Here is a 26,409-nt window from a genome sequence, read left to right as displayed (position 1 = left end):
TGGGGTCAACACTGTGGCACAGCAGGTTAAAGCCATGGCCTGCAGCACCGGCATCCCATAAAGCACAGGTTCAAGTCCCAGCTACTCCACTTCCGATCCAGCTCCCTGTTAGTGTGGCTGGGAAAGCAACAGAAGATGGCCCAAGTGCTTGGGTCCCTGCACCCACATGGAAGACCAGAAGAAGCTCCTGGCTCCTGGCTTTGGATGGGCTTGGCTCTGGCCATAGCAGACATTTGGGGAGTGAATCAGCAGATGAAGATCTCTCTGTTTCTGCCTCTCTCTGTAACTCTTTCAAATAAAATAAATCTTAAAAAAAAAAGAAAAAAAAAAAGACTCCTAATACCCCATGTTTCTCTTACTACTATCAGTACTACTATCAGACAGAGGAGCGAGTATGAACCTGTTGTACAGTGCATACCACAGTCAACCTAAGCTCAAGCCCAGCTCCGCCTCTTGCTAGATGTGGGTACCCGAGTTAGTTTCTTAACCTCTGAACCTGTTTCTGCCCCGATGATGGACATTTACTAATGCCAATCGTCTCTGTGCCCAAGATGTTCAGCAGAACGTGTAACTCAGTGTACATGGACAAGGCCCATAACTGGCAGCTCTTCAGTGGGGACTTCAACCACACAGCTTACAAGGATGCAACCTGGAAGACTCCAGAACACTGCTTCTCCTCATTTCCTTCTCCAGAAAGAGGGAAGACTGCTCTGCAGCCTCGAAAAACTCTGGTCAGGAACCGAAAGTTCATTCTCAGCACCCACGTGGAAACAGTCCACTCAGCTGACAAAGTGAGGATTCGTAAGAGGGGTAAGTTATCTGCTTTCAGAGAACACAAACAATAAACTGTCTTCATTCTTCTTCTTCTTCTTTTTTTTTTTTTTTTGGACAGGCAGAGTTAGACAATGAGAGAGAGACAGAGAGAAAGGTCTTCTTTCCATTGGTTCACCCCTGAAATGGCTGCTACAGTGAGCCAACCCGAAGCCAGGAGCCAGGTGCTTCTCCTGGTCTCCCATGCGGGTGCAGGGCCCAAGCACTTGGGCCATCCTCCACTGCACTCCCGGGCCACAGCAGAGAGCTGGACTGGAAGAGGGGCAACCGGGACAGAATCCGGCGCCCCGACCGGGACTAGAACCTGGGGTGCCGGCGCCATAGGCGGAGGATTAGCCTGGTGAGCTGTGGCACCGGCCTGTCTTTAAAGATTAAAGCAATTTCTATTTTAGTTTACAAGATTGGTAAGAACTATCATTAACAGGCCAAGAAATGCTTCTACAAAGTACACACTGATACAAGGAGTTAAATGAAGAAAAACACCCTCTTACTTTTCATGTTGGAAAACCCAAACACCCAAAATGAGACTCAGGACTGAAATGCAGGACTTAGAGCTATTACAGTGAAAGCTGTAACCAATGAAATAGTTTCTCTTTCAAGGCTGATGAGCAGTGGGCGTTGAAGAGCCTCACTCAAAGGCTAAGAGGCAGGACTCTCATGATTTTCCTCCCAGCATCTCTCCAGTCCCTCCCCTCCTTCATTGCTGCTACCCAAGACCTGTGCGGGCACTTAACTCAGCCTGATCACTGTACTCTCTAGGCTGGGGACTCCAGGCTTTCTTAGAGGGAATGACCACATCCAATTCTTACTGGTTTTTCTTATCTACCTCCAATCCTACCTTATTTTCCCACTGTGTCACAGTCAAGACCCTTATTCTAGCCTTCCTATCACAAACACAACAAACCCAACTTGGCCCCCCAACACTCCTCCTGAAACGTTCTCCGTTCTCTTCATTCAGCTCTGTCCTGCTCATTTCACAGGTCCACTTCAAGTCCCATCTCTTGCACGCACCTTCTTTGGATGTCAACTTTTTTTTTTTTTTTTTTTGACAGGCAGAGTGGACAGTGAGAGAGAGACAGAGAGAAAGGTCTTCCTTTGCCGTTGGTTCACCCTCCAATGGCCGCCGCGGCCAGCGCGCTACGGCCGGCGCACTGCGCTGATCCGATGGCAGGAGCCAGGAGCCAGGTGCTTTTCCTGGTCTCCCATGGGGTGCAGGGCCCAAGCACCTGGGCCATCCTCCACTGCACTCCCTGGCCACAGCAGAGGGCTGGCCTGGAAGAGGGGCAACCGGGACAGAATCCGGCGCCCCGACCGGGACTAGAACCCGGTGTGCCGGCGCCGCTAGGCGGAGGATTAGCCTAGTGAGCCGCGGCGCCGGCCGGATGTCAACTCTTACCTAGTGTCTTCCTTTACTGAATATTTACAGCATACCACACAACTTTTTTTTTAAGATTTATTTATTTATTTGAGAGACAGAGAGAGAGACATCTTCCATCTGCTGGATCACTCCCCAGAAGGCTGCAATGGCCAGAGCTGCGTTGATCTGAAGCCAGGAGCCAGGAGCTTCTTCCTTATCTCCCACGTGGGTGCATAGGCCCAAAGACTTGGGCCATTTTCTCTTGCTTTTCCGGGCCATAGCAAAGAGCTTGATTGGAAGTGGAACAGCAGAGAAATGGATCAGAAGTGGAACAGCGGGGACTCGAGCTGGCGTTCATATGGGATACCGGCACTGCAGGTGGCAGCTTCACCAACTACACCACAGTGCCAGCCCTGCCACACAACTTTTATACTCTTCAAATACTAGATCTCTAGTAAGAATTTAATGGCTGGGGCCAGCGCTGTGGCACAGTGGGTAAAGGCACTGCATCCAGTGCCAGCATCCCATATAGGTGCTGGTTCGAGTCCCATCTGCTCCTCTCTGCTATGGCCTGGGAAAGCAGTAGAAGATGGCCCAAGTCCTTGGGCCCCTGCACCCATGTGGGAGACCTGGAGGAAGCTCTCGGCTCCTGGCTTCAGATTGGCACAGCTGGGGCTGTTGCAGCCAACTGGGGAGTGAACCAGCGGATGGAAGACCTCTCTCTCTTTCAAATAAATAAATAAAATCTAAAAAAAAAAAATTAATGGTTAAGTATCTGATCTTGGGTAGATATTTAACTTTTATGAACCACTGTTTTCTCACCAATAAAGTCCAGGCTAAAATGTCTTCTCAGGGGCAGGCATTTGCGGCACAACATGTTAAGCTGCTGCTGGGAACAGCTGCTTTCCATACCGGATTACCCGGTTTGAGCCCCAGCTGCTCTGCTTTGGATCCAGCTTCCTATGAAGTGCACGTCCTGGGAAGCAGTGGATGATGGCTCATGTACTTGGGTCCCTGCCATCCACATGGGAGACCCAGATGGAGTTCCAGTCTCCTGGTTTTAGCCTGGCCCAGCCCTGGCTGTTGCTGGCATTTAGGGAGTGATCAGTGGATGGAAGATGTCTGTGTCTCTGTCTCGCTGTCTTTCAAATAAAAATAAACTTTTTTAAAAAAAAGTCTTTTCCTGGAACCGGTGCAGTGGCTGCAGTGCCAGCATCCCATTGAGTCCTGGCTGCTCCACTTCCAATCCAGCTCTCTGCTATGCCCTGGTAGAGCAGTGGAGGATGGCCCAAGTCCTTGGGCCCTTGCAACCGCAGGGGAGACCCAGAAGAAACTCCCTGGCTCCTGGCTTAGTGTCAGCACAGCTCCAGCCATTGCGGTCATCTGGGGAGTGAACCAGATGGAAGATGGAAGATCTCTCTCTCCCTCTCTGTATTTGAAATTAATTTCAAATAAATAAATCTAAAAACAAGGGGGGGGGGTCTTTTCCTGTTCTAAAAATCCTGTAATGTGACATGTTGCTTTGCATTATTTCACATATTAGTCTTGCTTCTCGTATCTGACTTTAGAGCTCCTGAACAGAGAAAATACGTCTTCTGTAGCTTCTCAAAGCAGCCATCCCAAGGACTGTTTCCAGAAACGCTCCATAACTGTGACGCCGACACAGGCCAAGCTTTGTAACAATGGAGGACGCTTCGAAGATCTGCTTATTTCAGGGAGTTCAGGAAACAGGCAAGGGTAGTGCCACACAGCACAGAAGACACTCAGATGACCCATGCAGGGCTGGTTCTCTCCCAGAGCTAACAAACGCAAGAAGCTGGCTCTGGAGGCGAACGAGCACAAGTCTGAGATGAGAGCGGCCTTTTAACTCCCACGCGGCGCTATCTGAAGCACACACACATCAGTCCCTAAACGGCAGCTCCAGCCCAGGAGGTCCTGTGTGCTCCAGGGCAGATTGCTGAGGGAGCTCGTCAGCGCAGCACCTCAGGGACTACCTCCAGCCTGCCCTACAACCGGAGGGAAGGTGAGCTCATTTCAGCCATACAAGGCCTGAAGCCTGCAACAGAAGAGCAATTTCTTCCATTTTTTAAGCCTCAATGCCTTCCTCTTCTCTGCCCAAGAAAAATGCAAGCTTACATAAGTCGGACAGTAACAAATGCAGATACATTGAAGCATTCAGTCCTATCTTAGGTTCCCAGTGAAACCTCTCTATTTTCTTCTTTTCTCAGGCAGTAACAGGTCAATGTGCGCACAGACACAGAGTAAGGAACTCATCGGCTGGACAGGAGTCAACATTAACTAAAAGTTAACCAGGAACTCGAGATAGGGAAAGCATACAATCCTCCTGACTCTAGCTGAAGGCACAGGGCTAAGCCCCCTCCTTTCATTATCTTGAAGTGAGATGCATTCAGTACCCACGCGCCCACCTCCTTTCAGCAAGAGGGCCGGTACATGCGGACTGCAATCAAAGCTAAGTGAGTTAATGCTATTCCGGCCTCTTCTGAAATGTTTCAGCTTACAACTGACATCCTGATGACTTATCAATCAAACCGAAGCCACTCAAGTGAAGCCAGTTTACTTCCTGAAGAATCAAACGAGGAAAACTCTGTTTTGCTGTTTGTATTATCGGTTTTGAGGCAAAGCATGTGTCTCCTCTTCACTCGGCTGTTACAGTTATGAGACAAAGGGCAACTACTGTACTGGCACTTTTTTTTTTCTTCTTTTTGGAGTAAAGCCACATGATTACTAACAAACAGCTAATGGCCACCGTTCAAAAGCAATAATGGCACTATGACTTCATATCCCAGTCATCTCCCAAACTGGGAAGAATCCAGTACGTGTACTTTTCTCTCTCCCAGAGAAAATCTGAAACTAAACGTGAGCCCTGTGATTCACTTTCTGCCCAGACACTAATTTCTGGGGAAATGTTAAACAGTATCATCTTCTCTGATTATGGGATGAGAGGAGGGTTTTACCCTTGTCTAAGAGCTGACCAGCTTATAAAACATTCAGGGGCCAGGACAAACCTCAGAGACACTAATCAGGGAAAGTTCTTGTCTAAAAATTCTTAAAAAGAGACCTCAAGCCCTCTGTTTTATTTTGTTGCTTCAGTGCTAAATTGTCGGTGGGATGTACTTAGAGAAAACATGCACTACTGGCTTTCCAGGTTCAAGTTTCTAGGGTAAGTTTAATGGAGAAATTTAAGTATATATTTACAAAACAACAAGCTTAACTCAGATGGCATTTGTACAGGCTACAAGTATGAGTACTTGAGTTGCCAGACTTCATATCACAATGGAGTTAACTGCTGAAAACAGTAACTACCTCCAGGAACACCAACTATCTCCTCTGTATACCAGGATACAAAGAAATTAGTTGTCTGAGTTAAACTGGCTCTGACTGCTAGTTCTCTAAGACATTCATACCCATCTTTCTGAAACCTATAGCAGCTGGTTCTATTTCCTTTCTGACCACTTAGTGCTGACACTGAAACTCCTCTCAGAAAACCTCAGTCACACACACACACACACACACACACACACACACGGCTGTGTTCTCCTGTCCCGGCTCTTCAGCACCACCTTCAATGGAGCTCACCCTACGTCTGTAACACTAAGAAACTACCACGCAGGTTACTTCAGAAAAGAACCCCACGCCTTGGGCCAAGAAGACAAACAGTAACTAACAATAGGTCCACATAAAAAAATTACAAAGGATTGTATTTCTACGTCCCCATTTTCTTCCTCTTTACAAAATTCTAAGAATTTATTCAGGGTTAGCACACAAATGGTTGGCAAATTCCAACAATCAGATGAAGGCTCAGAAGAAAAAAATGTCAAACTTGAGACACAGTGAATACTTTGATAACACCCACCCTGTAAAAATAAATGACACATCCAAAAGGGCAGACTGCCCTAGTCAGCCGGGTAAACAGCATAATTAACACGTGCCAGGTGGAGCGCGTCCTCACGTAAACACTAGGGCTCAGAATAAGCTGTGAACTGTACGGCAGCTTACTTTTAAACTGTCAGCAGGCTTCTTTTGTGCAATTAGATTTTAATGGAGGGTAATTGTTCCTCAAGTTTAAGAAAAGCGAAATCTGAGTTGTACAACAGTAAGGTGAAGCATATTATTTAGAGCTCCATTAGTTTTCTGCACAGATAATAAAAATACACAGAGGTTATTTAATGAATTTTGGCACATATTCCTAACCACCACTCTAAACTGGGAAAATTAATTTCTAACCTGCCAAGATCATATTACAGAATGCAAAAATCTCTTGGCTGTGTAAAATAAGACTAATGGAATGCTTCTACATAAATACTTCACGTTTTTAGTCTTTAAGAAAATCCTCTGATTTTAAATAAAATCCTGCATGGTAAATGACTCTACTCATAGACTTCCTTTCTGCAGCCACACTGCTTTGACTTCACTTGAAACAGTGCTCCCAGCAACACACACACACTCAAGGAATTCACACAAAGGCAGTAACACACATCACACCAGCCCTCTAAGTCCAATCTGATATGCACTCAGCACGCACACAGCTCTCCAGATACACATGACGGTAAACGTGCAAAGTGTGCAATGAAGAAAGACCCAGCGAGGCTCCTTTGTGTTGCCAGGGGAAGGAAGGTGGCTGAGTGCGGGAGGGAGCGCGGCACTGTGCCTGCACCAAGGCTTACCTTGAGGATGTCCCCCCTCTTGAAGCTCAGCTCATCATCTGCAGTGGCTTTGAAGTCATATTTGGCGATGGCTTCCATTCTGAGCGCTGCTCAGTGCTCAGCAGCCTGAAGCAGGGGGGAAGGGAGGCTTCCCTGCTGAAGCAGCCCAGCTCTGGGCTCAGCCTCGCCTCTCTCCAGGGACTCGCCTCTGCACGCCGGGACACACAATGCCACCCTGGATCAGAAGAGGGAGATTAAGAGAAGTGGCCAGGATCGAAGGCAGCCCCGCCCTGCCAATCGGCCCGCGGTCCCAGCCCCCACGCCCCCTGGCTCCCGGGGCTCAGCCCTCCTCCCTCCCCCTCCCAGGCAATAGCCCTGCTCCTTCTTCCCCTTTCCAGCCTCAGCCCCCAGGCGACTGACAGGCCTGCCGGCCAATGGCAGCAGCTGATCAAGCTATTCCAGAACACACTTCCTCTTCCTTCCCGCTGGGTGTGCGCGTCGTGGAGAAACCGGCTGAGTGCCGTTCGGTCTCCGCCTTCCCTCATCCCTCGCACTCTCCTCCCTGGGCACCGAAGGCAGTCCGCTGGAAGGGGCCCAGTCTGGGGAGGGCACCCAACTCCTGTCAGCTAAGCAGGCCTCCTCCCTGCCGACCTGCAGATCTGACGGGAATGCCGGCTCCCCTCCTCCACAGTCCAAAGCAGGCGATGCAGGCGATGCAGGCTTCGGTCCCAAGCTGCTTCGCTCTTAACTGAACCTTGAGCCGCTCCCAGGAAGTGGAGAGCCGAGCTAGGAACTGCTGCTTCCCTCCACTCACTATGAAGGAGCCCTGGCGGCTTTCCTCCCTACCACTCCCAACCTGCTCGGCAAGCGCGCTGACCAGGGAGACCCAGGGAGACCCAGGGAGCTTCGGGCCGTGGGGGTCTGGTCCCCACCAGCCCTTCAAACAGACGACAAGGGCTCAGCAGTAAGAGCAGCCGCCCCGGTTCTCCTGAACAGCCTAATCTACATCCAGCATCCGAGCTGCCAAGCGTCTAGTCTGGAGAAAGAACGCGCAGGGCTGGTGCCAGAAGGTTAAACAGTCTCCAGCAGGCACTCTGCCTACAGCTGCTTCTCTCAGAGAAAGGGCAGTGTTAAAAGGATACAAATTCTATTTTTCAGGTGACGACTGTGTCAGAACCCCTGGGTCACACATCAGGGGTGGTGACCTGGGCACAGCACCACCACTGCTGTAGCAGAGTCCCCTGCCATGAATGTAGGACACAGCCCGGACGCTTTCATAACTAAAGATAAAGACCCATTCTTGTTTGCTCAGTCACTGTTTCCAGACATGCTAAACAAAAGCAGAAAACAACAAGGGCACTGGCAAAATGGGGACAGATTATTTATAGAGACACCTTTCTTGGATAATTACCACCTAGAAGCTCATCTGAGTGATTATTATTCTTTTGTTCTAAAGTTAACAAGTAGGGCATTAATCAAGCATAGCTGCAAATGGACTAAGCAGTAAACCACCCGGGAATACGAAGACGAGCCCAAAACGGGATCACCAAGACGGAAAGAAAGCACCAGGCAGTAAGTCCTTCAGTCAAATTCTGTGAACGGGGGCCAGGACTGTGGCACGTGGTTTAGGCTGCCACCTGCAATGCCGGCATCCCATATGGGTGCAGGTTTGGCCCTGGTTGCTCCTCTTCCAATCCAGCTCCCTGCTAATGTGCCTCGGAAAGCAGTGGAGAATGGCCCGAGTCCTTGGGCCCCTGCACCCATGGGCTCCTGGCTGCAGCCTGGCCTTTACAATCATTTGGGGAGTAAACCAACAAATGGAAGATACCTTTCTCTCTCTCTTTTTTTTCTCCCTCTCTCCCTGTCACTCTATAACTCTGCCTTTCAAATAAATAAAATAAATCTTTTTATAAAAAAATTCTGCAAGCTAAATATTTGGTTGCAGATAATCAAAAAACTAAACCAATGTTTATTCTTTCAGGCCACACCTAAGATATTGCATTTGGTGCTGGCTGCAAGAAAGGAAAATAAAGAAAGCGGTCCAGGAGGGGCCGCTGTAGTGTAGTAGGTAAAGCCACTGCCTGCAGTGCCGCCATCCCATGTGGGCGCCAGTTCAAGTCCCTGCTGCTCTACTTCATATCCAGTTCTGCTATGGCCTGGGAAAGCAGTGGAAGATGGCCCAAGTCCTTGGGCCCCTGCACCTGCATGGGAGACCCGGAAGAAACTGCTGGCTCCAGGGTTCAGATCAGCACAGCTCCGGCCATTGTGGCCATCTGGGGAGTGAAGCAGCAGATAAAATACCTCTCTCTCTCTCTCCCTCTTCTCTCTCTCTCTCTCGCCGCCTCTGGCTTTGTAACTCTTCCAAATAAAGTAGTTAAATCTTTAAAAAAGAACAAAAGAAAGAAAGCAGTCCAGGAAATATTTTAAAAATACAAAGATTAATCTAAGCATTTATTTTTGTGTATCCTTAAATGCCCTTTATTATACTCTCTGTAGTTATGTTTTCTCATACTAACCCATATACATAATTTTAAGTGAGAATATTAAAAGTTTTAAAAAGCAGTTTCCTATCAGCATCCACAGGCAACACCCTCAATTCTGAGTCCAGCTTTCTGTTTGTATTTCCTCACAGTATTTCAGAGTAATAAACGTCTACTGCCACTCCTTAGCTTATTACAGCCACTACCTGCCGTAGGTGAGCGCCTGGCTGTCTCATCCCAGTTTCCCCTTCCCCATCTTATCTTATATATATATATATATATCTTATACATTACATTACATGTCACAGTTTAATCAGCAGCATTACATTATCAAATATTGCTCACTGACAATTTAAATAATGTGCTCTCACCAAACTTCCTTTTCTGCACAATCTTCCAATTTTCCCTGGCATTAATAACTGCTTTTTTTTAAACATGCTTAGTTTCCAACCTACTTGTTTTCACTTTTTAACACATGTCCCAAAAACTCTGCTATATGCTATCAATATTTTTCACTGCTTATTTAAATTTGTCTCCAGGTCTGCTAAGATTATGCAATCAATGGTGGGAAGCTGAAGACCTGAACAGATCTGAAAAAATAAGGAATTCAAACATATAAATAAGACAGCAACCCAAAGCACTGTCACTATCAAGGTGTACTAGAGTATCAGGACATAAACTTGTGTCCCTCAGAACTTGAGACTTGTAACCGAACAGCAGTAGCACAAAAACCAAGACGGCTCTCCACCAGCTTTCCCACTGTGCATCAAGCACCTGCCACAGTTCCTCGGAGACAGCTTTATGGGCAAACCTCTTGAAAACTGTCACCGTTCGAGAAACTGCTCCCGTACCTACTGGAGGAAAATTAATACAGCCATGGCTGTATCAGCCAAGTAAGAATCAGCACCTCGTATCAGAAACCTGAAGAGGCCCAGCGAAGAGCACATGGGCTAAATAAAGGAATTCAAAAGGGTGTGCATCAGTAAAGACAAAAAAAAAAAAAAGGTATCACTTGCATGAACTGAAAGAAATAAATCGGCAGGCAGACACAGTGTGTCAAGATTGTAACAGAGCCGCTGGCTCAGGGTTTCACTCAGACCACAGGGTGGTAGTGCACCTAACACTGACTCCCAGTCACAGCGTCTCCAAACTGTCACCAGTCCGCCACAAGCATGAATCTTAACAAGAGCAAGCATGGTTTTCATTGTTCATTTACCTCAATTTTTTGGAGAGCAATTCGATAATAACTACTGAGAATTTTAAAATGAACATTATTCAAGCAATTGCACTTCCTAGATTTACCTCACTGAAACAAAACACAGTATATAGATGCCTGATGAAGTTTATCTACGGATTATCTTTCTAAGTACCAAGATGGAATAAAAGTGTTAAAAACTGCAGAAAAATCAGTGTATCCCATTTCTGTAAAGCAAAATAATCTATCAGAATGTGCTAAAAGCATTCCAAAGGCTAACGGCAGTTATTTCTAGGGTGAGGTCATGGGATACTTTACTTCTGCTCTGCACACCTCAACTGTATTTCTGTTGTCATTTACAACAATCATGATCAATCTTGTAGTCACAAAGAACACAAACTCACTGATGCTCTGGAGGTGGACCTCGATCCAACGATCACTTTGCTACCGAAAAACCCAGCAACCCTGCAGCAGCAACTCAGACTCTCCTATCCTTGCTAAATCTCAACTGGAAAATGGGGCGAGAAACCGCAAATACCTCTTAAGTTCATTTTGATAAAAACAGACGATACCTGTGAACAGCCAGGTGGCCTCTGGCATAAGGAGATGCTGTGCACCAACCCTGTGGCACAGCAGGTTAAGCTGCCGCCTGCAAGGCCACCATCCCATGAGAGTGCTGGTTCAAGTCCCAGCTGCTCCCCTTCTGATGCAGCTCGGCTGCCTGCTAACGAGCCTGGGAAAGCAGGAGACCACGGCCAGAGTGCTTGGCTCCTGCCACCCAAGTGAGAGATCTAGATGGAGCTCGGGGCTCCTGGCTTCAGCCTGGCCCATCTCTGGCCATTGCAGCCATCTGGCGAGTGAACGAGCGATGGAACATCTCTCTCCCTCTCTCTCTCTCTCTCTCTCTCTGCAATTCCCTTTCTCTGTCACTTTGCCTTTCAAATTAGCAAATAATATTTTTTTTTTTTTACAGGCAGAGTGGACAGTTAGAGAGAGACAGAGAGAAAGGTCTTCCTTTTGCCATTGGTTCACCCTCCAATGGCCGCCGCGGCCAGCGCATTGCGGTCGGCGCACCGCGCTGATCCGAAGGCAGGAGCCAGGTGCTTCTCCTGGTCTCCCATGGGGTGCAGGGCCCAAGCACTTGGGCCATCCTCCACTGCACTCCCTGGCCACAGCAGAGAGCTGGTCTGGAAGAGGGACAACCAGGACAGAATCCGGCGCCCCAACCGGGACTAGAACCCGGTGTGCCGGTGCCGCTAGGCGGAGGATTAGCCTAGTGAGCCGTGGCGCCGGCCCCAAATAATAAATCTTAAAAGAGAGAGCAGGCTATTAACCAGCATCACCAGGACTTTTTCAAACACCTGTCCACCTGTCCTGATGATAAACCTAGAATTCCCATTTACACATAGACTCAGACGACCTCTCTCTGGCAGGCAAATTAACAGCCCTATGGAATATAAAGCTAAAAGTTAAATCACTCCACATCACAGTCCTGGCAATGCTCTCAAGTTCACACATATCAGAACCCACCACACCGACAGTCACTGACTACCGGGCTATTCTAGTATTTACTCTGCACGTACAGAGAGCGTCCTGCTCGAGTTCAGTGACTCCCAAGTCGCTCAGCGGTCTCACTAGTTTATGCTTCACGCCCACTTCCTGCAACGATTTTGGTCCTCGGACTATTGCACCAAAATCACCCCCATTCAGAGGCTAATTCACTTTTTATTTAAAGATTTATTTATTTATTTGAAACGCAGAGTTAGAGAGAGGCAGAGGCAGAGAGAGATCTTCCATCCGCTAGTTCACTCCCCGGATGCCCATTAGCTGGGCTGATCTGACACTAAGAGCCAGGAGCGTCTTCACAGTCTCCCACATGGGTGCAGGGGCCCAACATTTGGGCCATTCTCTACTGCTTTCCCAAGCACACAAACAGGGAGCTAGATTGGAAGTGGAGCAGCTGGGACTTGAACTGGCACCCATATGGGATGCAGGCACCACAGGCGGCAGCTTTACCCACTATGTCACTGCGTGAGCCCCCAGGCTACCATTATGGGGTGCCTCATGGAGCTCTGCCAGCTTGTTTTCAAAAAACCCCCAGTGATTCTTACGCACACGAAATGTAAGAATCACTGCTATACTGTAAGGGTGCCTTAACCCTTACAGAAGATGCGTTCCAAACAATGCACAGGTCTTCGCATAAAATGAAAGCGATACACATGCACTTGGCACAACCAGGAAAAGCCAACCTTGACAAAGTTGAAAACCAGACTCTTGGTGCCCGCTCTGTGTCGGTGGGGAGTCCTCTGAATCAAGCAGATGACCACAGCGGCTGCCTGTGTCACCTCCGCTCTCCAGTCTACCACTCTCGGGTTCTGCGGAGCAGGCAGGGCTGCAGCTGCACAACAGGGACACAGCGACAGGAATCGCTCAGGGAATGCCGGGAGTCCCACAAACAAGTCGTGTTGGAAACCCGGCGGTTCTCTCAAATCCAAGTGACTCGTGGGAAAGTAAACTGACACAAGCACATAAATGCTTGTGTTTGAGACGGGTGCTGTGGGGTAGCGGGTAAAGCCGCCGCCTGCAGTGCCGGCATCCCATGTGGGCGCCGGTTCGAGTCCTGACTGCTCCACTTCTGATCCAGCTCTCAGCTATGGCCTGGGAAAGCAGAAGAAGATGGCCCAAGTCCTTGGGCCCCTGCACCCACATGGGAGACCTGGAGGAAGCTCCTGGCTCTGGATCAGCCCAGCTCCAGTCATTGCAGCCATTTGGGGAGTGACCAGAGGGTCGAAGATTGATCTCTCTCCTCTCTCTCTCTCTCTCTCTCACTTTTTTTTTTTTTTTTGACAGGCAGAGTGGACAGTGAGAGAGAGAGACAGAGAGAAAGGTCTTCCTTTGCCGTTGGTTCACCCTCCAATGGCTGCCGCGGCCGGCGCGCTGCGGCCGGCGCACCGCGCTGATCCGATGGCAGGAGCCAGGAGCCAGGTGCTTTTCCTGGTCTCCCATGGGGTGCAGGGCCCAAGCACCTGGGCCATCCTCCACTGCACTCCCTGGCCACAGCAGAGGGCTGGCCTGGAAGAGGGGCAACCGGGACAGAATCCGGCGCCCCAACCGGGACTAGAACCCGGTGTGCCGGCGCCGCTAGGCGGAGGATTAGCCTAGTGAGCCGCGGCGCCGGCATCTCTCTCTCACTCTCACTCTACCTCTGCCTTTCAAATAAATAAATAAATCCTTAAAAAAAAAAAAAAAAGCTTGTGTATACCACTTCCCCTTCCTCCCTCCAAAAAAAAAAAAATTGATTATGAGAATTAACTTTTTAAAATTTTATCTTGGGATCAGAAAACTTTTGAGCTAGGGGCACATAAAGGTATTTCTTTTCTGGGCAAAAACAACAATGAAGGCCGATTACAACAGATGAAGAAAAGAGCCCCAATCTTAAAAAGAAGTCCGATAAAGAATCAGCGCTATGAAAACGGGCAGGCTTTAACTCACCAGCGGCATAATTTCTATCCGCTTAAACCTCCCAGGCTACCTTAGTTCTATCTTAATAGGGGTCTATGGTTGATTCTCGCTTGTTAACACTCACCACCCCGGCTAAACACCAAAAAGATGGCTTATGAGCCCCCGAGTGACCCAACACGGGGAGGACAGCCGAGGCAAGCGTGGTCCTTAAAGGCGGAAAAACCGAAAACGTCAATCACACGAGCAAGCCGCGCCTGACCCAGGGGCAGTATCGATTACTTACGGATGCGCCTGGCGGTTCCCAGGGGGAGAATGGAAGCCCCCACGGCTCTGGCCGGAGGACCACAGGGCGCGCTCAGAGCACGGGAACGGAGCAGCAGGGAAGGGGGGCATTCCCGGGGAAGAATCGGCGTCCCCCCCAAAGGGCAGAAACCTCACAAAATTATGCCAGCGAAGAGGAAGGGGAAGTAGATGAGGGTGGGGGCAGGGGCCAGCGATCGCACTGCCCGGGCAGCGCAGAGAAGCCCAGGGAGAGGGGAGGCCGTAGCCGACGCAAGCCCAAGTCGCAGGGGCCGAGAAAGGCCAAGGAGCCCCTCGCCGGCTTCGCGCGCCCTGGAAGTGAACGGCGCCGCGCCCGCGCCCGCGGGTCCCCGTCCCAGACCAGCCGAGCCCGGGCACGGCCGTCCGCGGGACCCTGCCCGGAGCACGCCAACCCGCCGCCGCGGCTCCCTCCGGACCAGATACCTGTTCCCCGGGCGGGCGGGCGAAGCGCCGGGCTCCGGCAGCGCACGCCCCAACCCACGCAGGGTTCCCGCACAAAATCCGGCCCCAGACGCCGGGAGCTGGCGACGCGGTTGCCGTGCGGGTCGAAGGAGCATCCGGCACCGCACCGGCACCGCACCCCGCGCCCTGCGTGCCCGTCCGCCGCGGGGCCGCACACGACGCGGGCAGGCACCGGATTTCACCAGAGAGCCCCAGGCTCTGCCCGGGTCCCGGGGCCGGAGGAGGACCGTCCCCAGGAAGGAAGCGCCCCACACGGGCAGACGGGCGCTCCCTCGCCCCGGCGCCCCGAGGGCCGTCGGCGGGCCGGGCCCGGTGCCCCCGCCGAGGAGCGGCAGGAAGAGGCACGGGCCCGCGCCGAGCGCCGCCGGCCGCACTCACCGTGGCGCAGCTGTCCGGCCCCGCGCCCGGCCCGCCCGTCCGCAGCGCCGCGAGCGGCCGCCGACCTCGCTGCTGCCCCCGGAGCGCAGCGCCCGCTCCCGCGCCGCCGCCGCCGCCGCCGCCCGGTCTCCGAAGCAGCAGAGCCGCCTCGCTTCCGCTCCTCGTCCCGGTCCCGCGAGAACTTCCCCACGCCGCCCCGCCCCGCCGCGCCCCGCCCCGCCCCCGCGAGACTTCCCCCGGCGGAAAAGGCCCAGAGCGCAAGCGCCCGGCGTCTCTCAGGTAGACCCTCTGGAGGCCAGGGCGCATGCGCAAGGCGGCCCCCAGCAGGTGGCCCCGGCGTGGCTCCGCCCCTGCGCCGTTGTAACCCTCTCGGTGCCAGAGCGGGTGGCTGACAGCTCAGCCCTAAGGAATGACATTTTACAAGCTCTGATCACTGTCCCTTCCCCTTCCACCAAGTCAAGGCAATGACGGAGCAGGGGAGAGCTTCTTCCGGCATGAAGCACTCCAAATGGAGGACCAGACCTTGAAATCTTTGCGAACCCACTCCACACTGCAGTATTAGATAAATTAGTGGATTCCTTCCCTCTTTCAAAAATTCATGGGAAATGAGTACTGTGGAAAACACAGTCCACACGCATTCAGATTTTTTGCACCCAAAATATTTTTAAAAATATGCAATTTAAATGAATTATTTGTATCTATTTTTATTTATTTGAAAGGCAGATAGACTGAGGCAGATTCTCCATCTGTTGGTTCATTCCTGCAACAACTGGAGCTGGGCCAGGCAGAAGCCAGGACCCTGGAATTCAGTCCACGTGGGTGGCAGGGACCAAGTTCTTGAACGAGCACCTGCTGCCTCCCAGTGTACACATTAGCAGGAATCTGAACTCTGGAATCGGGAGTGAAGCCAGAACTCAAACCCAAGCATTCAAGTATCTGGAATGCGGGTGTCTCAAAGGGGTTATTTTTAAAATTTATTTGAAAGGCAGAGTAACAGGCAGAGAGAGAGAGAAAATCTCCCACTGGCTGGTTCGCTCCCCAGATGACCACAACGGCCAGAGCTGTACCAATCTGAAGCCAGGAACCAGGGGCTTATTCCAGGTCTCCCACGTGGGTGCAGGGGCCCACAGACTTGGGCCATCCTCCACTGCTTCTCCAGGCCACAGCAGAGAGCTGGATCAGAAGTGGAGCAGCCGGGACTTGAACCAGTGCCCATAAGGGATGCCGGCACAGCAGGTGGTGGCTTTACCCGCTACACCACAGTGCCGACCCCTCAAAAAGGAATCTTCACCACTGCCCCAAATGCCTGCCCCTTAGTTGTCTTTTAATTCCATCCTTTCACACATTTCGAAGCGCCCTCCTATCACCGAGTAATGTGCTGGGTATAGAAATCCTGGCCATCAGGGGAGGCAGATGAGAAGCAAACACTAGGACGGGTAGAGTTATTTGGGAAAGGCCAAGGACGGTAAAAAGATAAGGGAGGAACTGCTACTCTGCCCGCTGCAGACAAGACTCTGCTGAGTCTGGGGCGAGGAGGAGTTCGCAGGCGGAGAAGCCAAAGCTGGGGCAAATCCGGCAGAGAACGGCACGGAAGAGCCAGCGCCGAGGGGCGGAGGCGGGAGAGAAAGTCGTGTTCTGTGCAGTGCTGAGTAGCTGGTCCCTGTGCGCAGCCGCTGAATGTGGGGGAGTGGCAGAAGGTGCTACTTGAAGTAACACTTAGTCTTCGTTCCAAAACCTCTTTCCAATTAAAGGAGAGAACAGAACACAGCTGACATTAGTGCGCTCTCTGGAAGCCAACAAAACCGTGTGAGCTGAGAATAAAACGTCTGATTCTACAGAGAAAATAAGCCTACTGAAATAATAAAAATGAATTATTCTTTCACCAAGCATTTATTCTTTTTAAAAAATTTATTTACTTGAGATGCGGAGAGAGAGAACTCCCATGTGCTGCTATACTTCTCAAATGTGTGCATGGAAGCCAGGAGCTGAAATTGCAATCCCGATCTCCCACATGGATGGCGGAAACTCAGGCCTTGAGCCATCTCTGCTGCCTCCCAGGCTCTGTTGCCGGAAGCGTGGTCAGGTGTCAGAGCCTTGTACCGAACCCGTCTGAACTGGCATGCTAACAGCGAGACCGACGCTGGCCCCTTGCCACGTGCTGAGAGCATCGGCTGCACACAAAGTGCTCCGTAGGGTGAAGTCTGAGTCTGGAGTTGCCTACTCTGCAAGACGAGCAGTGGACCCATTGCCCCTGCACTACACAGAGGGCTGCAGAGGAGAGAGCCAGTGCTTGGTTGCTGAGGTCAGCAGGGAGGACACGGTTTAACCTGCGAGGTGATAGCAGCCAGTATTCCAGGTCACCCGGAGTTCAGCATCTCGGGGGAGAAGTAATAAGAGATCAAGACCAAGCTAGGTCCCCAATAGCTCGCGGCCGGCACTGTGGCCTAGTGGGTAAAGCTGCCACCTGCAGTGCCGCCATCCCATATGGGTGCCGGTTCGAGTCCTGGCTACTCCACTTCCGATCCAGCTCTCTGCTATGGTCTGGGAAAGCAGTAGAAGATGGCCCAAGTCCTTGGGTCCCTGCACCCGCATGGGAGACCTGGAAGAAGCTCCTGGCTCCTGGCTTCGGATTGGTGCAGCTCCAGCCATTGGGGAGTGAACCAGCAGATGAAAGACCTCTCTCCCTCTCTGCCTCTCCTCTCTCTGTGTAACTCTGAGTTTCAAATAAATAAATAAATCTTTAAAAAAAAAAAGGAAGAAGAAGAAGAAGAAGAAGAGAAGAGAAACAAAGAGGAAGGACTTAGCTGCTGAGCCGAAAGAAGGAGGAGGAGGAATTGGGGAGAGAGTTGCACCTCTTTGTGCTGAGTGGGCCTGGACAAGCAGGAGAACAATGCAGAAGTTTGCCCGTCAAGAGGAGCACAGAGCACGGGGAAGGGGCAGGAGAGATGGCGATGACCTGATTTTGGAAACATGAAGTCAGACAGGTAGAAATACCCACTGGGCATTGGAAAGCTCAGGGCCCCTTCTTTCTGGCCACCCAGAGTGCCTGGGGATCTGCTGTGGAGCCAGCAGGCCGACCTTTCCCAGAGCTCGCAGCCCCAGGGGGCAGACATGCTTCTGAGAATACGGCAGGAGAGGCCCTGGCGACTTGGGGAGCTGCAGCAGGGGACCCCACCTCATCCAGGATCCGAGACGTGGAGGAAACGACACCTTGGCCGGCCTAAGAACAAAGAAGATTGGCGTGTGGGTGAGGCAGTTGGAGAGAGGCTCACCCAGGGCCTAACAGCACCGCTAAAGACTTGGGACTTGACTCTGTGGGATCCAGAAGCAGGCGTGGCTGCTGTCAGTTTCATTTTCCAAAGACTTTATCGCTCCAGCTGCAGAGTGGAAAATGGATTGGAGCTAAGATATTTCTCGTCTATAAGATGATGTCTCAGGTCCCTTGGCAAGGCCCCTAAAGATCTGGTCCCTACCTGCTAGCCCCGCCCTCTCAATCCCCAGCCAACAGACGCTCCGCCAATGCTAAACCACTTGTGGCTTCCGGAAAGCGCCATGCTCTTTTGACCGTCCCTATCTCCCCACATGCAATTTCCTCTGCTCAGCTGGCCCTCTGCCCTCATCTCTAAGTCCCCGAGTCACCCTCTGCCCTCATCTCTAAGTCCCCGAGTCACCCTCTGCCCTCATCTCTAAGTCCCCGAGTCACCCTCTGCCCTCGTCTCTAAGTCCCCGAGTCACCCTCTGCCCTCGTCTCTAAGTCCCCGAGTCACCCTCTGCCCTCGTCTCTAAGTCCCCGAGTCACCCTCTGCCCTCATCTCTAAGTCCCCGAGTCAGCTGCTTCTTCAAATTCCTCACCAGGCCTGCCATCTCACGGCCTCCTTAGCCAGGAGTTTGTTCCCTGACCCCAGTGATCTCCCAGCTTGCAGACAGGGCCATGCCAGTCCACACTGTATTCCCAGGACCCCACACGGCGTGGGAAGTGAATAAATGCATGAATGGATGCATAAGTAGTGGCGGTTGACGAAAAACGTGGCTGTCTTTCTGTGCAGTGGTGATATTTGAAGCTAAGGAAGTGGGCGACGGCTCCAAAATAAAGTAGATGCTTAAGAGAACAGGAAAGAAAAAAAGCTATGTGCTTCCTTCTAAAATGCAGCACTGAAGAAACAGACTCTGAGTACATCCATGTCAAAATATATGCACATAGAACAGATTTAGAAGGAGAACATTAAAAAAAAAAGTAACATTCCTTGCACTGAAATGGTGCCACCATGGGGGACTTTTTAAAGGGTGGAAACCGTTACATTGTCCTTTTGATACACTTTTCTCAAGCCTCAGAAACTTGAGGGAACATTGCCCAAAGTGATTCTATGCAGTGAACAAAAAGAAAACAAAACACAACACTAAAGGCAACAGTAGTTGGAATGCGTGTGTGGCTAATGTTGAAAGAAGAGCCAAGTTGTCAATCAGAAGTCACACGTTGGTTAGAAAACCTGGTGTAACTGTAGCAGACTTGCTAGTTACGAGCGGGTCACATCAGTCAGCTCAGTATTCACAAAATCATCCCCGGAAAGGTCTTTCCAGTCCCTTGGGGTTTGTGGTTCGCGCAATGGGAAGGGTATTTCTTGCCTTGTTTTCACGAGTGATGGTGCTGCCACCTGCAGGTAGGAACTGGACACTGTCTCTGAATTGACTGCACCTGCCAGGCTGACCGGCTCACTCACTCAGGAGCTGGCTCAAGACCATCTCAGGCCCAGCCTCTGAATTTCTTTTCCAGGGGATAGACCCAGGCAGCCAGTAGCAGTCTGAACTTGGTTATTTAAAATTGTACTCCCACTTGCCCAATTTTACAAATTCTCATCTAGAATTTTCTTTGCGTAAGTTGTGAACTGAGGCCACACACTCTTCTCAGGCTTCAAGGGTTGCCTTTGATGCTAAACCTACCCATGAGACACTCCATGTTACAGAAAGAGAGAGAGATCTTCCACCTGCTTGTTCACTCCCCAGATGGCCACAACAGCTGAGGCTGGGCCAGGCTGACGCCAGGAGCTTCATCTGGGTCTCCCACATGGGTGCAGGGGCCAAAACACTTGGGCCATCCTCCACTGCTATCCCAGGTGCATTAGCAGGGAGCTAGGTTGGAAACAGAGCAGCTGGGACTTGAACTGGTGCCCATATGGGGTGCCTGTGTTGCAGGCGACAGCTTACCTCCCTGTGCCACAGCGCTGGCCCCTGTGTCTGGTTTTTCTTGGCTTGCTGCACCTAGTTGAATGCCTGGCAAGAGCATAGCCCAGAAATAACTTAGTGACTGGCGTGCTTAAGGCACAGCAAGAGGCTAGAAAGAATAATAGAGAGGGAAGTAGGAAAGTCAGGGAGTAGGAGGGTGGATGAAAAGGGTGAGGGGTGGGAGTTCGGCCAAGTAGTTCAGGCCCTTGTCCCATGTCAGAATGCCTGGGGTCAACTCCTGGCTCCAGCTCCCCATTCCAGTTCCCTGCTGATGGGCACCACAGGATGTCTCAACCACCCGAATGAGTTCCAGGCTCTCAGCCTTGTCCATTGTGGGCTTTTGGGGGAGTGAACCAGTGGATGGTTCTCTCTCTCCCTCTCATGAATATGCAAAAAAGATAGAAAGGGAAAGAGAGAAAGAGAAAGAAAGAAAGAAAAGGGGTGGGAAAAGGGATGGAGGAAAGAGAGAGAAAAGAGAAACAAGCATTTCAGATGGAGAAAACTAGTGCTCCTTACTTGTCGCTGGCACCGCTGAGGGACGTAATGCCAAAATTTGTTATCTTTCCCTAAAATGTTGACCAGTGTCTATTTTTCTTATACAATGACAGTTAAGTAGTAATTGCAAAAATATTCAATTAAATTTTATTAAGCCTCTGGGTGAGTTATTGTAGTGCAGAGGGTTAGGCCACAGTTTAGGAGGGACGCATCCCGTATCAGAGAGCCTGAGGTTGACTCTGGCTCCTCTGTGTCCAGGGAACTGCTGGTGTGCCTAGGAGGCAACAGATGAGGGCCCAAGTACTTAGCTTCCTGTGGGCCATGTGGGAGACTTGGGTGGAGTTCCCAGCTCCTGACTTCAGCCTGGCTCTGCCCCGTTTGGGGAATAAACCAGTGGACAGAAAATTTCTCTCTGTGTCTCTCACTCTTCCTTTCAAATAAATAAATAAACCTTTAAAAATAAAGAAATTTTGAGGGCCAATACTGTGGGCAAAAAAAGTGTGGCACTAGAGATGATGTGTACAATGCTAATACCCAGTAAAAATCTTGTATCTATTTAAGACGGTAGCTATTTTGTATCTACCCATGGTAGATTACTAACAGAATAGATTTTATATCACAAATAGAGACAAAATGTCTTTGATAGAAAAGTTTTCTATCAAGGCACGAGAACTCTATAAAGTTACATGGTGATAAAACCTGACCCCAAACAGTGTGATACAGCTTGACAAGTGCTCGTGGGTCACTAGGACTAGTGTTAAGGGAGTCTAAGGGACAGTAGTAACTTGGGGATAGGGAGTCCAAGAAGGCTTCATGGAGGAGGTGGTAATCTGAGTTGTCTATAAGAGTATCTAGCATTCCATTAAGTAGAACCCAGTTGAGGCCCCTCCAGACCAAATAGCCAGCTTTTTAAAATGGAGGAAAGAGCCAACAATTGTCAAGTGCAATGTTCCTCATGTTTTAAAATTGGAGACAATTATCTGGAGACCTGTTTAACGTACAAGTTCCAGGTTCCCAGTGATATTAAATTCATTATGTCTGAGAAGGGCCCAGAAATACGGGTTCTCAGGCTTCCCATCTTTGGAACACACTTCAAGTCAATGTTTACTGAACAACCGAGTCTTGGGAATTCCGGGATTCTCCCAAAGTGTCCTGGCTTACAGGAATCAGAATGTTAATTGCCAGGGGTGGGGGGAGCTGGGCGCTGGTTTCCCAATTTCTCGCCCCTGGGATCTCACCCCCCTGCAGTTGAGAAATGCCAGGGAAGTGCTTGGTGTGGTCAGGGTCTGAGTGTAAATAAATAAAAGCCCAGATAAGCAAATGGACTTTGGTCCTGACAGAGCTCTGTAGCAATGCCAGGGTCAAGTCCAGAGCAGCCTGGCCCTTTTCCATCCCTTCTGTTTTGATTTCTACATCTCTCTTTCCTTAGGACGCAAGCATTCTGGTCATTAAGGAGATGAAGTCAATTCCATTTTGGCCAGGAACTAAATTGCAAGGGATGCATCTAGATGGTGGAAATGTCTCCAGCTCCTAAGTCTACGAGAAAGAAGTGTCAGCGGCTTAATGCCAGGAAGTCCTCCAATGTTGGCTTTATTATTTTTTACTTAAAAACATGTTGCTGACAAATGATAATTGTGTATGTTCAAGGTGTACATTGAGATGGTTTCACCTATGATCACATATTGTAATGACGATCGCAGCTGAATTACATCCAGTCCCACCCGTGCCATACACTAGATTCCCAGAACTTGTGTATTTAAAAAAAAAAAAAAAGATTTACTTTATGTACTTGAAAGACAGACTGGCAAGGAAAGAGAGAGACAGAGAGAGATCTTCCATCGGCTGGTTCACTCCCCAAATGGCTGCAAGTGTCAGAGCTGGACCAAGATGAAGCCCGGAACCAAAAACTCCATCCAGGTCTCCCACATGGGTGACGGGGGCCCCACGTGGCCACCGTCTGCTGCGCTTCCACATGCATTCCAGGGGGCTGGATTGGCAGCAGAGCGGCTGGGAGTCAAACTGGCACTCTGATGTGGGATGAAGGCATTGCGAGCAGTGGCTTAACCTGCTGTGCCGCAACACTCGCCCCTAGAATTTGAGTATTTTTAAAAAGTAATAAAATATGCTGGCCAGTGCCGCAGCTCACTAGGCTAATCCTCCGCCTTGCGGCGCCGGCACACCGGATTCTAGTCCCGGTCGGGGTGCCGGATTCTGTCCCAGTTCCCCCTCTTCCAGGCCAGCCCTCTGCTGTGGCCCGGGAGTGCAGTGGAGGATGGCCCAGGTGCTTGGGCCCTGCACCCCATGGGAGACCAGGAAAAGCACCTGGCTCCTGGCTCCTGCCATCAGATCAGCGCGGTGTGCCGGCCGCAGCGTGCCGGCCGTGGCGGCCATTGGAGGGTGAACCAATGGCAAAGGAAGACCTTTCTCTCTGTCTCTCTCTCTCTCACTGTCCACTCTGCCTGTCAAAAAAAAAAAAAAAAAAAAGTAATAAAATATGCTGCCCATGAGAGTCTCCCTTTTTTTCTCCTTAACATCTCCCATCTGTTAAAACTTCATTTCAGGGGCCAGTGTTGTGGCATAGCCAGTAAAGCTGTCAGTTGCAATGTTGGCATTCCATATAGGAGCTGGTTCTTGTTCCAGCTGCTATATCTCCAACCCAGATCCCTGCTAATGCACCTGGGAAAGCAGCAGAGGACAGCCCAAGTGCTTGGGCCCCTGCCATCCACATGGGAGACCCAAAAGAAGCTCCTGGCTCCTGGCTTTGACCTGGCCATTTTAGTCATCTGGGAGTGAACCATCAGATGGAAGGCCCCCTCCATAACTCTGACTTTCAAATAAATAATACATTTTTTAAAGAAGTTTGTTGGAGTCTTTGATGTTCCTTTTTTTTTTAAGAAAGGTTTTATTTAATGAATACAAATTTCATATGCACAGCTTTAGGAATATAGCAGTTCTTCCCCCCATAACTGCTCTCCCACCCCCACTCCTGTCTCACCTCCTACTCCCTCTCCCATGATGTTCTTTTGCTTTTTAATATTTTTTTACAAACTGAGTTGTAACTAGATGAGTGTTACATGAGCCCCATTCTCCCTTGGTGCTGAGTACTAATTGGGGGCTGAGAAAAGCCTAAGGACTTTATACACATTGTCAGTTTTGTCCCCACATAAGTATACATTAGAAATATCACAACTGAGTGTCAATGGGGGTGCAACAATGTGAAGGTGTTTAATGGCCTTTAATTGTACACAAAAGCAGCAAACCTGGTCAGTAAAATTTGGAATTTTTTGAAGGATATTGATATCTGACCCTATCCCAGATAAATCGGAATTCCTGGGGTTGGAGCTTAGACTTCAGTATTTCAACAGACTTTAGAATTTCTGAATGAGTACGTGTTCTTGCACTCATTCATTTAACAAACATATATTGCATGTGCATTACAAGCCTGACCCTAGCCAGGCACTAAGGATGCATTGGTGAATTTAAAAGGTTGGAGGGAGGGGCAGGCATTTAGCCTAGTAGTGGTTAAGCTGGCTATGTCCCTAGGTGGTGCAGGGGGTTAAGCCACGGCCTGTGATGCTGGCATCTCATATGGGTGCCAGTTGAAGTCCTGATGGCTCCGCTTCTGATCTAGCTCACTGCTAAAGTGCCTGGGACAGCAGCAGAAGATGGCCCAAGTCCCTGGGGCCCTGCACCCATGTGGGAGACCTGGATGAGACTCCTGGCTCCTGGCTTCAGCCTGGCCCAGCCCTGACCATTTTTCCCATTTGGGGAGTGAACCAAGGATGGAAGATCCCTCTGTCTCTCTCTCTCTTTTTCTATAACTCTGCCTTTCAAATAAAGTAAATAAATCTTTAAAATAAATAAAAGATGCCCATATCCTCAAGTCAGAGTACCTGGGCTTATATCCTGGCTCTGGGCTCTGGCATCTGACTCCACCTCCCAGCAAAGGTGACCCCTGGGAGGCAGCCATGATGTTGCAGATAACTGGATTCCTGGTGTCCGTGCGGGAGACCTGGATTGAGCTGCAAGCCCCCAGCTTCAGAACCTCAGTCCGGCCCCTGTTGCTTCAGGTATTTGGGGAATGAACCAGCAGGCGGGAGCTCTATCTTCCCATCTGTCTCTCAAACCAAAGAAGAAAAAGAAAGAAACAACAGGGTCCTTATGATTTTGGAGCTCATGATTCTGTGAGGAATGTGGACAATGAGCCCCTGCAAACGAACACAAAGTCACAAGCCTGTTTCTGCTAAGTGAGCTTGGGCCAGCGCGGTGGGTGGGAGAAGCACAGAGGAGCCCGGCGGATGACTGAGGACTTGAGACATCCCTGGCGGGTGGGGGAAGATATGAAATCTGGGTGCTCTTCTAGAGAGGGGACACCAGCCCCAAGGGGTGTCCCTAGTGCCCCACGTTCAGCGCTTTCAGGTTTTACAAGAAAGCACTCTTCACGGTTTCAATAAGCGAGTGGAATCACTTCAGGCCAACCAGCGTCATCACGGGGTCATCAGCGGGGGACGCCGTGGAGACGCTGCTGGCGTGAGCTGTCCAGTATTTCTTAGGGCGCTCCTTGCGCAAGCTGGAAAATTGGGCAGCCCCTCGCTGGCCACTAGATGTCGCTCCTGACAGGCCGGGCTTGGGGGCCGTTGGCGAAGGCGCAAAGGAATGCGGCCGTTTGGCTCCAAAGATGGAAGATGGACTGGACCTCGCTGCCCCGGGACCGCCACAGTGAGCAGCAGGAAGCGCCGCGCGCCAGGCCCCGGCGACGGAGCGTGGAGGAGCTATCCAGTTGCACCCTGTGCAATGCAAACCTCACTTTCTTGGAACCAGAACAGAACTCAGGAGCCAGCAGCCCTCCCTAACCCCTAAATCTTTGCTAACCACAAGTTTTAGTTCTCTGTGGTTACAAAGAACAGAAGTCATATTTTCCCATTTTTTTTTAAATAAACCCAAAAGCTGTATTTCCTCTACCTCCTTGAGCGAACAAAGCCCGTCTTCCACGTCCACCAGACTCACTTTTTTTTTTTTTTTTGGTTTCATGCTTCAAGGACAGAGAGCTGTGGAACTTCGCTCTTTCCACTTCTCACAGTCTTGCAGGCTGAGATAATTCGGTGGCAAGGTCTGGTGTCCTTTTTGGCAAAGAGCCTCGGTGTCTGGATGATTTGAGTTAGGAGCCAAAATTAAAATAACGCAGGTAGAGTTTTGAACTTAGAATCTGGCTCAGGAAGCTCGTAAGAAATGTTGGCTGCTTTGTCATGTCATCGTGTATTATTAATTATTAATTATTATTATTATTATGACAGAGGGACCGTGGCACTAAAGTAATTATGTGTCAGGACCTAGAGTAGCCAGGCTGGTGGGAAGGACCCAAGGTACCCCATGGCCCGTCCCAGGGTGCCCGGGCAGCCTGAACCGGGCTCTCACTGCCCCAGCCACTCCCGGGGCAGTCTGACCACAGAAGCTGAGCAAACCCGGCAGCGTGGAGCCCGTGATTTGTAACGGGTGGGTGCTGCCGTGGGTTAAGGGGTTAAGCTACTGCTTAGGATGCCACAT

The 26,409-nt window shown here is 50.4% G+C and overlaps 1 protein-coding gene across 3 annotated transcripts in view; it reads right to left on the bottom strand.

Moving 5' to 3' along the window:
- Nucleotides 1-15,321, bottom strand: part of GRB2 (growth factor receptor bound protein 2) — an 85,629-nt gene extending 70,308 nt beyond the window's left edge. Inside the window, exons 1-2 of one of the 3 annotated variants that reach the window (XM_002722939.5) lie at nt 15,151-15,321; nt 6,874-7,087 (exon numbers count right to left, since the gene is read on the bottom strand). In XM_002722939.5, coding sequence (XP_002722985.1) covers nt 6,874-6,951 — 78 coding nt within the window. In that variant the 5' untranslated portion in view covers nt 6,952-7,087; nt 15,151-15,321. Of the gene's footprint in view, nt 1-6,873; nt 7,088-7,272; nt 7,419-7,503; nt 8,078-15,150 lie in introns of those variants that run through there. The other 2 variants (XM_070060336.1, XM_070060337.1) reach the window with 2 other exon arrangements.
- Between the last annotated feature and the right edge of the window lie 11,088 nt (nt 15,322-26,409).

The sequence above is a fragment of the Oryctolagus cuniculus genome, chromosome 17, assembly GCF_964237555.1.
Source record: "Oryctolagus cuniculus chromosome 17, mOryCun1.1, whole genome shotgun sequence".
In the NCBI taxonomy this organism is placed as follows: domain Eukaryota; kingdom Metazoa; phylum Chordata; class Mammalia; order Lagomorpha; family Leporidae; genus Oryctolagus; species Oryctolagus cuniculus.
This window is presented reverse-complemented; position numbering and strand designations above follow the sequence as displayed.